Source organism: Megachile rotundata, chromosome 8, assembly GCF_050947335.1.
Source record: "Megachile rotundata isolate GNS110a chromosome 8, iyMegRotu1, whole genome shotgun sequence".
NCBI classification, from domain to species: Eukaryota; Metazoa; Arthropoda; class Insecta; order Hymenoptera; family Megachilidae; genus Megachile; species Megachile rotundata.
Genome location: NC_134990.1, coordinates 10,181,624 through 10,199,286, shown reverse-complemented (window position 1 = coordinate 10,199,286; position 17,663 = coordinate 10,181,624). Strand labels below are relative to the sequence as shown.

Here is a 17,663-nt window from a genome sequence, read left to right as displayed (position 1 = left end):
TCGCCATTTCTTCCACCTAACAGCCTTCTGGGACTCTCTTATTTCTTTCTTTCGTCGCGTTTCCTCAGGCCTGCACCGACGATATTCTTGCAAGGCAGCCTCGCCCGAGAGTAGGGCCTTCCTCTCTCTGGATCCTCTTCTTACATCTGTCTTCTACCTTCCTCCTCTTCTTCTTCTTCTTCACCGGCTCGTTTTCCACTTTGCTCCGCGGGCTCGCCGCCACTTCTTTTCGCTCTCCTCTTTCTACCCGTCACCTGAAAGACTCGCCTTTTATTCATTCGTTACGACGGAACGCTCGAACGGCCACGAATAAAGTTACGAAATCGATCAGCAGCCAACGGGCGCGCGTTTTTCCCGCCACGATTATTTTCGCGTTCGCTTTTTCGAACGTTGCTGAATATCGCCTCGGTCAGGGGGCCTTTCGGACCATCCTTGACGCGTTTGACGCTTTGACATGTTAATGACGGGTGAAATTTGGGATTTAGACTACTTTCGTTACCTACCGCTCGCAAGTCGATACACTGACACTTTTTACAGAAAGTCTTGGAGGGTTTGTGGTAATATATCAAGTGTATATTCGATGACATATGTAATATGTATATAACGCATATATTTTATGATATATCTAGTAGATATATTTCATAATGTATGTAATGTGTAAAATGTATATTTTATAATATATGTAAATTTCATAATATGCATAATAAATATATGTTTTATGATATATGTAATATATCATATTATATTATACCAGAACATAATGCATACATATCTTTCATGATTATGATAGTATTAGGTCATAAATCATAGTTTACCTGGTTCATCAGTAGTTTGTTCATATTGTGTGTCACTTGTTAATGGTTCATACTGTGTGGTACTCGTAGTTGTAGGTTGTTTTTTTACAGCAAGAAGTTCTTTAGCACTTTCTCGAACTCTAAAAAATGAGAAAATAAAGTATTTAGTTAAATTAATAAGTAATTACATTCTCAAACTTATTACAAATTAAGAAGTAAATTATTACGTGTAAGTATATTTTAGTTATAAAATTACAAGTAACAAAAATGAAATAAATATCCTTAAAATTAGGAGTGTATCAAATATGTGAATAAAATACATATTCTAATGAGAAGCAATGTATAAAACATGTAAAAAAATGTTTTCTATTTAAACCTTATATAAAAAATAGATCCTGCCAGTGCACCTCCTACTAGGATCACAAAAAGGATAACTGCTAAAACGCTAACGTATTCTTCATTCGGTAGCCAGCCAAAAAAGGGTCGAGTTGCCTGGTCTTCCATCAAATGAGTTCGCCAATTTGGTGGTCCTAAAACTTGAAAATGTAAACGATTATTTTTCCAAATAAATAAAGACAGCATGTTCTGAAATAAAGTTACAGGTTCAAACATCTGTTGTGTATAAAATATTAGTACATTAGTATATTGCTTATTTATTACACACTATACTTCATGTAATTTGTATAAATTAGTTTTTACAATAATTTTTATAAAATAATGTAACTTGTTATGTTGAAAATGATTTAACTAGATTTATTTAAATAAATGATTTCTAAATTTATTGGAGTAAGTAAACAGTTAAATAATTTCTCTTGTAAACAATGTTACAAATAATTTGATTACATTTATTTAAATAAGCAATTACTAAATGTGTTCAAATAAATAAATAATTTCTATATTTATCCAAATAAGTAAATCATTACATTTTACAAATAATTGAATACCTTTAACGAGAATCATATTCGTTATCCATTCGAATCCCAAATCGTTTTGTTTAACAACACACTGCCACATCCCGTCGTGAGTTTTATTCACCGCAGCAATGTGTTCAATATCAGCGGCAATAGGAAGCGTGATTCCGTAATCTTTCCATACTTCATTTTCTATCAGCCAAGAAACTTGAAGCTCCGAGTAAACATGACCCAAAATTGTGCAGTGACATGTCACCGTCGTACTTAACGTTTCTCTTCTTCGTTGTACACTTTCCTTCGATGGAATTACTGCTAAACTGACCACCTTGATGATTGAATACGTTCCATCGATTCGACGTAGAGTCATTGCGTACACGCCAGAATGATTTAAAGAGGCCATCATTATTTCTGAAAAAATAGAATAATGAATTAGTAAGTATTTAGTACGGTTATATCTTTGATTTATTTATTTTTAGTGTATTGAATTATTGATGCTCTAGTTTATTGGGGAAAGACAGACAATTCGAATATCAAATTTCAAAATGGAGGATTTAAAAATTTTTCAAACTCGTTAATTCTTAAGTCCATGAAAATTTGAAGTTTTCAGGTTTTCAGGTTTTCAAGATTTCAAGTTTGCCAATTTTCAAGTTTTCAAAGATTCAATTATTCAATTTTTCAATTTTTCAATTTTTCAACTCTTCAATTCTTCAATTCTTCAATTCTTCAATTCTTCAATTCTTCAATTCTTCAATTCTTCAACTCTTCAACTCTTCAGCTCTTCAATTCTTCAACTCTTCAATTCTTCAGTTCTTCCATTCTTCAGTTCTTCAATTCTTCAATTCTTCATCTCTTCAACTCTTCAATTTTGCAATTCTTCAATTCTTCAATTTTTCTATCTTCTGACTTTTCAATTTTTCAAGTCATGATGATATCATGTTATCAAAATCCCAAAACTCTTAACTCCTAAATTATACTAATCACTGATAATTATTCTATTATTATAACTATATTAATGTTATAGTCGTTATTAATTCCCACAATACCGTATAAACCGTAATATAAAACACTTTATAATTCAATTCTTATCGATCATAAAACATAATCACATACCAACATTGTAGTCTTTCAATTCTAATCTGCCCGGTTCATCTTGCACGAAGACGCCATTTAAGGACCACTGTAATTCCGACCGTGGAGATTCCGCACTAATTAGTTTAATAATATCAGAATCAGACTCGATCGTAATAGCCTCGTATTGTTTTACTGTAAGAGCAGTGTGCTGGCTTCGAATTCTTCTGTTGATCAAGTTTACCGTATCTGTTTATCAAAAGAATCTCTATAGTAATAGTCTCCTACCTTTTAGTCGCCATCGTTGAACTTTTAACCTTAAGCGAATTGTAGATACTTTCAAAAATATTGATGTATCATAAATATTACTATTGACGCATTTTATACATATTAATGCACTATAAATATTACCTTAACTGCTGTAAATGTTGTTATGCTACTATAAATAATATTTAAAATATACTTTACACGTGTTGATATGTTGTAAATACTACTATGTTATTGTAAATGTCGTTATATTACTATAAATATATCTTATAGACGTTGATGTAGTATAAAAACTACCATATTGAGTAATTTCATAATTTTATAAAATACATTTATAAAATTTCGTAATCCAAAATAATTTTAAATGTATTATTACCTTCTGTTATATCGCCGCAGAGAATTTCATTGCAACGGCCACTCATGGTACTAGGCCCTACACAAGGCTCTCCTCTAACATTCGGTTTGGGAGAATCACATCGTCGTTTTCGCGTTCCTGTACCACCATTGCAGCTAACACTGCATGCCCATGGTCCCCATTCGGACCAACCACCATCAAGAGGAGGTCCATCTATGTCTATGCACATAAACATAATGAATATGTAATTAATACGTTTACAAATCAGGTGCCTTCGAATTCAAACGCGTAAAATTTCGAGCACCGTAAACATATAGATGGAACAAGAGACACAAAGATTTTAAAGTCGTTATAAATGATCAAACGTATCTGAAACTATCGAAAACGATACCGAACACGATTATTCTCGATTTCACCACGACCGACGTCAACGACGACCAAGTATCGTCGACGATGAGTTACAGAGCTTTTAACGTGCCTCCAGTCGATTCTACGTGTGAAAAATTATCGAAACGATACCGAAACACGGTTTTTAGTTCGACGATCGTCGACGGGTTCCTGTCGAATCGTCGCCAAAATCTATACAGCAAATTTAGGCTGTCTCGCGAGTCCACCCTGAAAATTTCAAGGGAAAAGACGCAAAATTGTGACTTGTAATGTGTAGACAAACGAACACATGCAAACCGAGTCGTAACAGGAGCCTTATTACGTTCAACAATACATAACGATGAAATTGTACTAACTTTTCTAGACTTCTAGATATTTTTCACGATATTTTGTTGTAATGTTATATGCAATACGATATTTTCTTGTAATATTACTTATAACACAATATCTTCTAATAATAGTACTTGTAATACGACGGTTTTTGTTCGCTGAACAAAATTTAATATTAATTTTTTCTTCGAGTAAATTTACCTGTAGGCATACAATTCACAGACCACGTGACCCAACTGTCAGAACTTGCACCGATCGAAAAATAGTAGAACACTAGAGGACTATTGTGTCTATAACGAAACACACTTGTTTTGTTCGAATAAATTTCCATACTACTTCCTGACCACCTGTAAATTTTCAATCATTATTAACTAATTTATTTTATATGTATTCTATTTTTAACTAACCATGTATATTACAATTCACTTCATTTTATTAACATCAACACAATTTACAATATTCAGTTTAGCAAATATTGAATATCAAGTTAGTTTTATTTGATTTTTATTATAGAATAATTAAGTGGGTCGTGCGTATAGCACTAGAAATTATATTTACGAGAATAATATTACTTATTATTACGCGCCAAAATATGCACGCCAAAATAATCACATTCCGTAAACCGTACGAAAAACGCAATCGCAATCGACTCACAAGATCCACACTAGGTGGCGCCAAAACAAATGGACCAATTATGTCTCAAAAACACACAACTACTGTACTTACACTGCTATTGCAAGTAGTTAAAACTAGTGATAGTGAAATAATTAAGACTTAATAACTAACAAATTTATTATAAATAGTTATATTATTTAAAGACTTTACCTGATTGTAATATTGGTCCATGAATTCGTTAAAAATAAAGGCACATGCGTTATTTGCTTATGAAAAATCACTACATTGGGATAAGTATTTTTCGAGAAAACAATTTGACGTTCTGCTTCGTTGAACGTGATTACATAAAATCTATTTGAGAAATAATTTTTTTAAATACAAACTTAGAATTGTTCGGTAGTAAATATATGGATGATAGATCTATGTAATGAATGAATAATTAAACGTTTTATATGAAAATATTTGTAGACCTACCCTGGAATTGCAAGCATTAAATATAAAGGTATAGTAATTTTCCCTTTTCCTCGAAGATGAAATGTTACTTCTTTTGGATACACTACTTCTGTTTGGATCCATGTTGACAGTGACAGGATTCTTGTATATCGTTCTGTTTTTGTATTTTCTATGTGACAACCTGTTTGCGTACAAAATTGTTCGCACGTAAATAATTAGTAAGGTTATGTATAATAAGTGATTAGTAAAAGTACAAATAATTAGTAAAATTTTATGTATATAATTAGAAAATGTATAAATATTTAGTAACATTACATGTATTTAGATAATTAATAACAATATAAATAATAAGTAAAATTGTGTATATATAAATAATTAAATGAATTAATAATTAATATACTCAATTTTTTCAATTACTAGATTTAAATAATTGAATTTATTAAGAGAAAAATAATTTCTGTTTTGAATTTTTTAAAAGAACCAAATAGTTTATTAAAAAAGAATAGTGTCAAATGTATTAAATTAAAATGTAACAAATATTTATACTTGAATCACGATCGAAAGCAATTCCAACGGCTCTTCCCATGTCACTGCCATAGTAATAATACATGGGCAAAAAGCAATGTGGTGGATCGACATGAGTCCATTCAAAGATCGGTGTTGGATCATCCTCGTAATAAAGCAATACTCGACCACGTGGTATTCGCAATATAAAGCCGGTCCACTTTCCCATATAAAGTAGATGCGGTAATGTTTTCTTTTTGACTATTGTGATACCTATACATTTCAGGTATAGTTCTAAGCTTTACTATGATAAAATACAAAAGAATAGATACTACGCAACTATTTATTCTAAGTAACATAAAGTGATATCAATTAAATAAATCGAAGTAAATTGCGATTAAAGTAAAATATAATTTGTTGTATAGAAAGTGTGCTAAGTAATAGATGATTATTAAGAAATCATTTACGAGTATTACAAAAATTTAACGGTATTGCAAAAGACATGTCATTTAATTAATGAAAAGCAGTAAAAATATAATGTATGGGTAGATTGTTGTTTGAAGGATATTGAGGTAAAGAATAGTTTATTATGTAAAAATATTAGTTAAATATTAAATTCAATACAATAATTTATTTATACACTAGTACTCAATACATCAATTTTTAATTAGTAACTAAACTAGTTTTAGTAATTAAAAATTACTGAAATCACTCAAATCACTGGAATTCCTAGAATCACTAGAATTACTAGAATTCCTAGAATCCCTAAAATCACCAGAATCACTAGAATCACTAAAATCCCTAAAATCACTAAAGTCACTAAAGTTACTAGAGTCACTAATATCACTAAAAACAATAAACTAACAAAAAATTACTGCAAATATTAAAATTACTTAAATTGTTTTAACTCATTAAAAATTAATGTATTACATAAAAATTGTTGAGCATACATCTTTCTGATATTTTAAGTAATTCAGTAATGAAAAATGATCAAAATGTAAGATTTACTTACGATCAGTTTCAGACTGATAAAAAAGAATCACTCTCTCATTATCCACCGTTCCTATTTTGAGGATGTAACGAGATTTGAAGCCATCGTCGGCTGTAAAGACGAAGCTGACAGAATCCGGATTATCTGGTTCCCAAGCTTTTAAAGCAAAGTGTAAACCTTCCGAACGATATTCCGGTAGAACGTATAACCGTCTGCCTGTACCATCTTCTCTCATCAGATACGTAAACTCTTCTGAAGTAAAACATTATTCTTTATTGATTAAAATCCAAACATCTCAAATTCCAAATTCCCTAAAATCCAAATACCCCAAATTCCAACTTGTAAATATTCCAATATTCCCAAATTTCATTGCAACATCTACCTGGTTTCTCACAATCTCTAACATTGCAAAGGTCTCGAGGTAACGAAGGATCCGTCGTATAACACCAAGTCCCGGCGATATTACGCGAAGGATTTCTACAATAATTACTAGCATTCTTAGCACTGCCTTCTGGGTACATAGTGTTATTAAAGCCTTTTCGACCATTTCTGACACTAGCTGGCATAGCTGGTTTAGGTTTTGGTGTCGTGGATTTTTTTGGTGAACCAAAAACGAAAACATTTGGATTTCCCGTACGTAGTCGTAATGGAGGAATTGTCACGACATTTGCTTTGGTTGTACTCGTTAATGATTGAGAACCAGGTCCTATTGGCCAAAAGTCACACGTTCGTCCTGAACGTGTTTTTGACAAGGTTCCTATATAATCATTTGCAGTTCCAGCCATTCGACAATCTAGAAATCGAAAAAGAAATTAAAAACGCGGTATTTATTATTAATTACATAGAAAGTGCAGCATGTTTGAAACGCTATCAATACTTTGCAATACTGAAGCCTCTGAAAACACTAACGTTACTCAATTCGTAATTTTGAAGATGATAAGAACAGTCTGTTAATTAGCACTAAAACTACCGGACCAAATGACCATTTAATAAATTATATTATGAAAGTGGCCGAGGATCATTTGTCAATTATTTGTTATGAATTGTAGTAACATATACTTGATGTTATCCGTCGTAAAAAACATTTTACTGTTACGTAATGAAGTGTGAACTTTCTTATAGTAATGAGTATTTACTTTTATTTCGAGCGATTAGGTAGTTGTTTGTTTTTAGTATCATTTACCTGATGATCTGCAGGTTTGTATGGTACAGTAATATTTCGAACTTGGCTCACTTTCCCATGGTTTATATGCGTAACAATAAGGACCATTAGGATCGTGAGTGGGATTTCTGCATTTATTTAGCGCCTTCAGTGCTGAGCCGTCTGTAAATTTTTCATCGACTTTATCTTCACTTTGAACCTGGTTGAAAAATAATATGAAAAACATTATGAAAAATACTGTGTAAAATTCTATGTAATATTCTGTGAAAAATGCTATGAAAAATAATATGAAAAATACTATGAAAAATATTGTGAAAAATTCTATAAAAAATACTGTAAAAAATACTATAAAAAGTACTTTGAAAAATTCCATAAAAAATATTATAAAAAGTACTGCAAATATACTGCGAAAAATGCTATGAAATTGTATATTATAAAAAATGCTATGAGAAATTCAGTGTAAAACTCTAAAAAAAAAATACTACAAAAAGTACTATAAAATATTACTAAAGAAATAAAACAATAAACATTACTTTAAATTTAAATATTAATACCAGAGCCAAAAATAACAAATTTATAATGCAAATGAGTGCATTTCCATGAAAATTGCAAGGAAAAATGTTCTAAGTGCAAGAATAATTTGTTCTCTCTATTAGGACTACCATAATATGGCGTCAGAATTGTAAATGTCACTTTTGTTGTGGTGAAAAACGATGAAAGTGCGAACAACCTTTATAGCTGTACATTTAATTTTCAATTTCCTCTGATGATAGAGAAAGCGAAAAATAAAAGTGGAATTAATATCCGCTTATCAGCGTTTGATAAGTTGATCGATCAACTTCTATAAAAATATTCGTTGTTATTAATATTCGAACGAAGAAGTCTGTGGAGAACACTGAACATTTTTACGACAAGAAAAAATAAATTTTCAATATTTAATGTTTGATAAATTGTTTAGTCGACTTTTGTAAAAATATTGTTAATAATATTTCAATAGAAAAACTTGAAGAGAAGGGTGAATCTAATTTTGAAAATTTACTTATTTTTGTTATTTTCTATTAAATTTATTTTTTCTTTAAAATTTGTGCGAAAAATTGTCAATGTTTAATAAATTATTTAGTCAAATTCTATAAAATTCTTGCTAATAATATTTAAACAAAAAAACTTGAAGAGAATTTTGAATATTATATTGAAGATCTATTTATTTTTATTATTTTCTATTAAATTTATCAAAAAAATGTTCAATATTTGATAAATTGTTTGATCGACTTTTATAAAAATTTTGTCAATAACTTTTAAATAAAAGAACTTGAGAATGCTTAGGTTAATAATATATTAATAGTTTATTCATTTTTATTATTTTTCATTAAACTTATTTTTTCTTTAAATCTGTAAAAATTGTGAATGTAGAAATTTCATAATAAACCAAATGATAGATTTAATATTTAGATAATAAATTTAAGTACGAAAATGAAGAAAATGAACATTATTATTGTTTCCACTGAAACTTTTCATTTTTGATGCCTGTATTATTATTCCAACTTCTAAATTATTGAATAATTATCATTTTAAATTTTCACATAGTTTTGTATATAAACTAAATATGTTTCAGAATTTACTTGACTTGAAATCCACGGAATACAGGGAATTTCATTGATGGTGGTCCATTGAGAACCTTTGTACTCGAAATCTCTAAAATCAGAAACGCAATTAGGTGGCCAAGGATCTTCCACTGCATCTGCTTCTGTTAATATCAAATAAGAAACAGCGTTATATTTCTAATATTAAAATTTTTTAAAGAAATCAGAAATACCAAATATTTATAAAAAATTAAGGTAAAAATAAAATAATACCTTCTGGAGGACAAAACAGTGTCCATTGTGCTATAGTCTTTTCGCTTCCAATACTAAACCACCTCAAGGTAGCGAAAAAGTTCTCATTCATGTATAAAATTTCGATTGCACCTCTGGTTTTTTGAGAAAACAAACGAAAATGTCCGCCAAAAATACTGTAATGTAATAATACTACACTTAATTTAGTTAAACAAATAATATTACAATTTAATTTTTAATTAAAATTGAAATTGAAAGGTTCAAAAACTTAATTGATAATTAAAATTAAAATTCCTTAATTTGAAATTAGACAAAAATTGTTTAAAGTTCAAGAATTCAAAATAAAATTCTTCAAACTGAAATAGTTTTGAAAGGTCATATCCTCTGATAAAAATTTATCAAATTAGAACTCTATTGTATTTTTATAAATTTTTGTATTAAATTACTGTTAACTTTTACTATAAAATAATTTGATTTAATTTTACAGAAGAACAGTTCATTAAATTTTTATTTTCTTTCAATCAGTCAACAATCAGTTAACTGTTATATTAAGAAAATTAATAAATAATTAGTACAACCATTTTTGTCTAACTTTAAATTATTAATTGTAAACTTTTACAAACTTAGGTATTTTATTTTACAGAATTGTATTTTTGTATTAATTATTTAATAATATTTTTAATACAACAATTGAAACAATTGAATATAACAATTGAAACAATTTTGTTTCAAAATTCAAAACTTGAAAAATAACGTAATAAATGGACGAACGTACCAACCTGATAGCAAATTCCCTCCAGGACCAGAAATCTAGCAATCCCCTAGTTGCAATTTCCTTCAAATAATGTTTTGTTGACTCCTCGCTTTCTTGATATGTGAGAGAGGTGACATCTTTTCCTATAATTACCTACAAAACAGTAACACTCACGTTATCTCCCCGTACTTCTTCGACCTCTTCACGTCATCTGCTTTTTATTATAGTATTTCCTCAGAAACACAATTATTGATGTAACGCTCCTTCATAATTAAATTATACATTTTTAATTAAAGTAATATAGTGACTTAATATTTCAGAGAAGCACTAAAAATAGAGTAATTGGTTTCAAGTAAAGAAGTAATTAATTTAGAAGTACTTCATTTAAAGAATTTTAAAGTATTTTAGAAACCGCATTTCTGAACGTTCTTCAAATTCATATTTTCCCGCGCGCGGTTTTAAAAATTGTACATCTAGCGGTGAACGAAGTTACTATTCTAGCCGAAAATTGTGTATTTCTTTAAAATTACTCATTTTTACGTTTCTCTACGACCTATATAATATTCTACTATCTTAAAAGAACAGATAATAATTCGCTAAGAACGTTAGAAACGTAAGTTTTAAAATTGCATTCTGTGGACGTCAAAAAGCATAGCCATTTAGTGGCAGATGGTAGGAAGGGAAACTTGAGAAAACCGTCATTTAGCTGAAAACTATTAAGTTTTGCAAAGTAGCTCATTTTTGTAAAAGAAGATATCTATAAGAATAATTTTTGACGATTCAGAAGTAAATTTTTTGCCACTTTTACGTCATTCCCTATATTATCGATGAGATAGAGTGTAGTGTGTGAACTATTCTGAACACATAATGCGTATTTTCGGACTCACGGAATGTACTGCACACACCATAGAATTAATATGAATAAATACATAATAAATATATATCATTTGAATCATTAAAATCAATATTAAGTGAGTTTTTAAGAAAATGGAACAAGTAGCGCCATCTCTCCGGCGAACAGGGTGAACTACACGCTTTTTAAACTGTAGTTTCATTAGTTCACATACTGCCGCTGGATGGCGCCATGGGTATCGTTTTTGTGGTGATCATCAGAGTCATCGTCGATCAAGAAGAATTTCATTTTCAAGCCATCGATAAAGAAGATTTCTATTTATATTTGACATTCAATTTTATTGTTCAATTGCATATTTTAAAAAGAAAAACGTTCGCTATTCATTCCTTAATCAAATTTAAATTCAGCAACACGCATTTCAAAATCAATATCAATAAATCAGTTATTTTTGAAGTTTTAATCTATTAACTAATTTTAAATATAGAGACGCATTCTCTATATTTTAGGTTCAATTCAGATAATATAGTTCATATTGTTAGCACAATTGATTATAATATGAATGAAATTATGTCGGAGTGGAAGAATAATTAACTTTGAACCGTTTCGACTTTATTAAACTAGTATCAATTTTAGCCATTCTTACCCTAGGAGTTTTTGTGGTGATCATCGGCGTCGTCGTCAGTCAAGAAGAATTCTATTTTCAAGTCGTCGATAAAGAAGTATTTTATTTGTATTTGATATTCAATTTTATTTATGTTCAATTGTATTTCTAAAAGAAAAACGTTCGTTATTCATTCCATAATCAAATCTAAATTCAACACCACATATTTCAAAACAAGTTTCAACAAATCAGTTATTTTTGAAAGTTATTATTAATTGACTAATTTTAAATATAGAAAAACAATCTCTATATTTTTATTCTAAATGCCGCCATCTGGCGGTAGAAGACGAGAACTAATTTAACTGCAGTTTCAAAAGTGTGTAGTTCACCCTGTTCGCCGGAGAGATGGTGCTGGTAGTACTTTTGCCAGTTTGCGCGCGAAAATTTAAATTTAATAAGATATGTTAGAGAATAACTCTCTTGAAATACATCTAACTCTCTAAATTAATTACTTCACGATAAATTATTACTTTTTGTCAAATCAAAAAGACCTCTACAAAGTAATTTCTGTTGTTATTATGTGTTACTATAATATTATGTAATATGTAAACTATAAAATGAAATACAGTATTTATTATAACGTAAATAAATAATTGAAAGAAAGAAAAGAATTATGTTATAAGAAAAATAGTGAAATAAAAATTTTTCAATTTTATTTATTTACCTATTTCTCAACTTGAGAACTAAAAATTTGTTATTGTTATTTTAGTTGTTTGAAAATTGTATCAAACGTTTTACGAACATCTTTTCACTTTTACATGATATTCAAGGTTTTTAATAGAAACATTATTACCGTTACAGAAGGATACTCGAGTGCAGGTGTTTCGTACAGTCGTATATGAATATTTTGACTCGCTCTGACGAAAAAACGAATGTCTTCCGTGTCATTATGTCTCTGCATGGCCCAAACCTTCGAAAAATCGATTCCAAACGTTGTGTAAACTTCGCAATCTAAAAATTAGTTACAAAATCATAAACGACGTACCATCCGATTTAATAAAATAATAAAATCACAGTAAAATTTCAAATTGTATCAACTATAACAATTAGAGAATAAGAGATCGGAAAACTCACACGATTGACAAAATGGAGGACTCCATAAAATGTTTGTACCTCTCAAACCATAATAAAGAAACGTTTCTGGGTATAAACTCGTAATACCGCGTTTCTTTTTGTATTCTTGCATGAGTATCGGTTTCATTGATCCTTCGATTCCTGCAGATACGAAACCACCGCCCCATGTTATCCATATTCCCGTCCATTTTGTTCCGAGTAGGATTTCAGGAGTATCCTCGAAACCTTCTTCGTCCTATCATAATAACAATAATAATAATAATGATAATAATCTAAATCGTTTGTAATAATTATGGTTTATGATAATTGAATATAATTTCTAATGATTTATAATAATTTAATATTGCTTCTAATTATTTAACGTGGTTTATATTAATTTAATAAGATATATAATAATTTAGTATGATTTATAATAATTTAATATTATTTATAATGGTTTAATGTGATTTACAAGAAATTAGCATGATTTACGAGTTTATATGGTTCATAAAATATTTTAATAGGTTTTATAATAATTCAATATAATTTATTAAAATTTATTATGATTTATAATAATTTAATATACATATTACTAATAAATAATCATTTTGCAACATATCTGCAAGATTAAGTTAAAAAAAATTAATAAATTTAAATAATTACAACAATAAATTTGTTAATAAATTACCAAAAAATATAAAATTATAAAAGATATGACGTTAGAATAATTATACAGCAACCAATGAGAGTGGCTGCACGCTATTGGTTCTAGGGAGGTCACAGAACAATTTCTGACCCTCAGAAATACGTAAAATTGCCTAATTTCGGAGAAAATCGGAATTTTAGTTTTCCGTAGTTCCGCCGCTCGCCGCTAGATGGCGCCACCTGTACCGTTTTCGACCGAATTCGACAAAAATTGATTTCCCGGCTTTATTAGGCATCAAAACGCATCAAACCCTAATAGAAATTTGTTTCTAACTGCCTCAGGAACCATACTACGTCGTCAAAGTGCCGAAATATTCATTTTTTTATTTTCCTTATATGCGCGTTCGGACCCTCACTTTTTAGGATCATTCGCTTGCCTTCGGCTCGCTCGCTCAATAAATATATTATGATTAACTATATTATACTAACTAAATAAATAAATTAGTTACTAACTTCATACTTTGGAAATGTTTGACGACTGCCAGAATTTGCAAACAGTAATTCTACACCCGCGGTCCAATCTTCAGCTATAAGTTCAGCAGTAGCTGGAACTGGAAGAAGACTCAACAAAACTTTTGCTTCTGCCTATAAATATTATTAATTTCTGTTAAGAAGTTATAAAAGAATAAATACAAAGTCGTTTCACAAAAACATTTTACCATATCTGGTAAAATAATTTCTTCGCTAAAAAATTTTGTTACAAATTTTTGAATGTTATCAAATTATTATTATTATATTTTTAATTTTAAATACATTTGTCCTTCACACAGAAAAATTTATTAAATAAAAATGAATTATATGAAATTTTTATATAAAAATTTGATGTATACTTATATCAAATATGACGATAATAATAAACGTACCCTTTTTTCGTCATTAGGGTTCCATAATTTAAACCAAAACGTTGCATTGCCACTGGGTGCATGCAATTTTGTTAGTACTCCATAGTGAGACACATTTTTGGTCAGTACTACACAATCTACGAAAAAGAAATTTGTATAAGTTTTGATAGATGACATAACTATATAAATAGTTAAGAAATTATTTAAAGAACTTAAAGAACCACTCTGTATTAAGCTAATTTTTATAGCTATTGAAAACAGATTTAGTAAACACAAATTTGTAAAATAAAATTGTAGAATAAAATTGTAAAATAAAATTGTAGAATAAAATTGTAAAATAAAATTGTAAAATAAAATTGTAAAATAAAATTGTAAAATAAAATTGTAAAATGAAATTGTAAAACAAAATTGTAAAATAAAATTGTAAAATATAATTGTAAAATAAATTCATAAAGTAAAACTGTAAAATAAATTAATAAAGAAAAATTGTAGAATAGAAATGAATAAGTATCTATAACAACTATTTAATATATCATATTTTGTTATAATTTATATTGATTTTGAAAAATTAATTTATGTTAATTTTCATTTTTAAGAGACATTAAAAGATATAAAATAGTTAAAAAAAGAACCTCTATCATCACAAAAATGAATATCGCAGTACTCTTTCTGAACATATTCAAAATTGTCCTGTTCAACATAACACCATGGACCTCCAACATCCCCTGTAGGATTTCTGCAAAAACTTTCAACTTTTTTTAGAGATCTATCTGGAAAGTTTGTTCCCTCGAATTTTGGGCTCTGTAAAATGATTTGTATTATAATTTTTAACCGTATTTTATGATTGTGATTTTTTATGAATGCAGTTGATTTTTTTATATTGCCACAGATATAGCAAATTCTCAAATTCTCAAATTCACAAATTCACAAATTCACAAATTCACAAATTTCCATATCAACGACTTCCAAATTTCTAAATTCCCAAATTTCCCAATTCCAAAATTCCAAAATTCCAAAATTCCAAAATTCCAAAATTCCAAAATTCCAAAATTCCAAAATTTCAAAATTCTTAAATTCCTAAATTCCTAAATTCCTAAATTTCTAAATTCTCGAATTCACTAGTTCACAAATTCCCATACCCCCATTCTCCCAAATTCCCAAATTCCCAAATTCCAAAATTCCCAAATTCCAAAATTCCCAAATTCCAAAATTCCCAAATTCCCAAATTCCCAAATTCCCAAATTCCAAAATTCCCAAATTCCAAAATTCCAAAATTCCAAAATTCCAAAATTCCAAAATTCCCAAATTCCCAAATTCCTAAATTCCTAAATTCTTATATTCTCGAATTCACTAGTTCACAAATTCCCAAATTTCCAGATTCCCATATCCCCATTCTCCCAAATTTCCAAATTCCCAATATCCCAAATTTCCAAATTCTAAAATTCTCAATTTCTGATATTCTGAAATCCTCAAATTCCCAAATTTACAGTATCCCAAATTTCCAATATCTCAATATCCCAAATCCCTAAATTCCCAAATCTCCAAATTCGCATTTGTCTAAATTTTTAAATTTCTAAATTTTCGAATTTCAAAGTTCTGTGAAACATAACGAAAGTTCACTAATTCTTAAATTACTTTCGCATCTTCAAGTTGATGTCGTTTGTGCCATGGTCTACATTTTCTTCCCGACGAAGAAGTTTCTTTACTGCCTCCATATTCTGCTCCTGGTCCAGATAATTTGCATTCTACCCGATAGAAAATAAATAAACTTATATACAAGCGAATTGATAATATGCTTTTCTAAAAGTTTTGTAGTAGTGTAAAGTTTAACTTTTTAAGAATCAGATTTTTGTTCAACTGTAGTTACAAATTAACGTTCATGTTTCACTGAAGAATATAGTAAAAGATATAGTCAATGATATACTCAAGAATATATTGAAGAATATACTAAAGAGTAATACTAAATAACGCAATGAAGAATATACTAAAGAATATATTAAAGAATACACACATAAAACACAAGCATTTCTACATCACCTCCGAAATTACACAGCGGTATATCACACACATCATCTATAAGTGAAGGATCTAAAGTGTAACACCATGGACCCTTAATATCTCCCGTGGGATTTCTACAATAATTTTTTGCAGCCTTCATTGATCTCTCGGGGAAATCTTGATCTCGTATATCACCGCTGACCTTATACATCAAATACCGATAAAAAAGTGAAGTAAAATAAAAATGTTCAGTGCTATCTGTACTAATATTAATACTACTTAGTAGTTAATTATTAACAATAAATTGTAGCAGAAAAGATTCGTAACAATTATGTATTGAATATTATTTTTTCATTATATTATTTTTTGTTTCTTATTTTTACGACGTTCATAAATTTAAACGTTTTATTACTTCTGTTTTTACTTGCAAAATTGCTAAAAATACAATATGTCGTTTTCTGATATTTATCAAAGGTTTCATGCTTCGTTTAAAATTATAAAATGGAAGATTGCTAAAAACGAATTATCTCTTCTATTTGTAAAAAGTTATATACTTAATTGTTAAATAAATAATAAATAATGGAGTTAATTTATGAGAAGAGAACCTCGTGTATCGGTTCTTCAGAGTCCCAATTTTGACAACGAACATCGCCTACGGTTCTTGCTATTGAACCTCTATATTCCATTCCCTTTTGTGTTAATTTACACTTCATTAAATCCGTTCGTGTAGCATTATGCACTGCAAATAGTTTACTATTAATACTACTTAAATATTAAGAACAATTCTATAATTTTCATTGAAAATTAAAAAAATTATAACTTTGAATTAAAATTTATTATTATTCTAATCAATTAAAACAAATATTTACCTTTTTGACCCATTACTAACAATGTTAAACTGAAAATGATTAAAAGGTTAAATGTCAAAGATGAAGCGTTACAGCAATGTATCTTGCAATAAATATTTGTCAACGATTCAACTTCTTTAAACATTCTAAATTCTTTTCTTCTTTGACACATAATATAATATACTGTTAATATACAACATACATCTTTTAACGATACTATTTTTAATATAATACATAAAACAATTGAATTGTAAATAAGGTATAAACATTCATATAGGAT

The 17,663-nt window shown here is 28.9% G+C and overlaps 1 protein-coding gene across 1 annotated transcript; it reads right to left on the bottom strand.

The window, feature by feature from the left end:
* Window positions 1-84: 84 nt before the first annotated feature.
* Window positions 85-17,536, bottom strand: LOC100884062 (uncharacterized). The gene is made up of 26 exons (XM_076534474.1): window positions 17,405-17,536; window positions 17,141-17,274; window positions 16,575-16,737; window positions 16,173-16,282; window positions 15,170-15,338; window positions 14,529-14,674; window positions 14,149-14,280; window positions 13,012-13,246; window positions 12,731-12,888; window positions 10,449-10,576; window positions 9,691-9,845; window positions 9,457-9,581; window positions 7,859-8,036; window positions 7,058-7,468; window positions 6,693-6,927; window positions 6,388-6,530; window positions 5,727-5,957; window positions 5,202-5,361; window positions 4,938-5,078; window positions 4,314-4,459; window positions 3,417-3,614; window positions 2,816-3,022; window positions 1,739-2,113; window positions 1,171-1,330; window positions 816-934; window positions 85-254 (listed from the first exon to the last, which is right to left on the bottom strand). Exons 1-26 carry the CDS (start codon window positions 17,526-17,528, stop codon window positions 244-246), a joined length of 4,494 nt encoding a protein of 1,497 aa, XP_076390589.1. The 5' UTR covers window positions 17,529-17,536; the 3' UTR covers window positions 85-243.
* Window positions 17,537-17,663: the final 127 nt, after the last annotated feature.

Excerpts from the sequence above, each read along its gene's own strand:
- LOC100884062 (XM_076534474.1), bottom strand. The coding sequence starts at position 17,528 with ATGTTTAAAGAAGTTGAATCGTTGACAAATATTTATTGCAAGATACAT. Across the intron at positions 16,283-16,574 it reads ACCGCTGTGTAATTTCGGAG|AATGCAAATTATCTGGACCA; the intron begins GTGATGTAGAAA and ends TCTATCGGGTAG. Across the intron at positions 6,928-7,057 it reads TAGAGATTGTGAGAAACCAG|AAGAGTTTACGTATCTGATG; the intron begins GTAGATGTTGCA and ends GTTTTACTTCAG.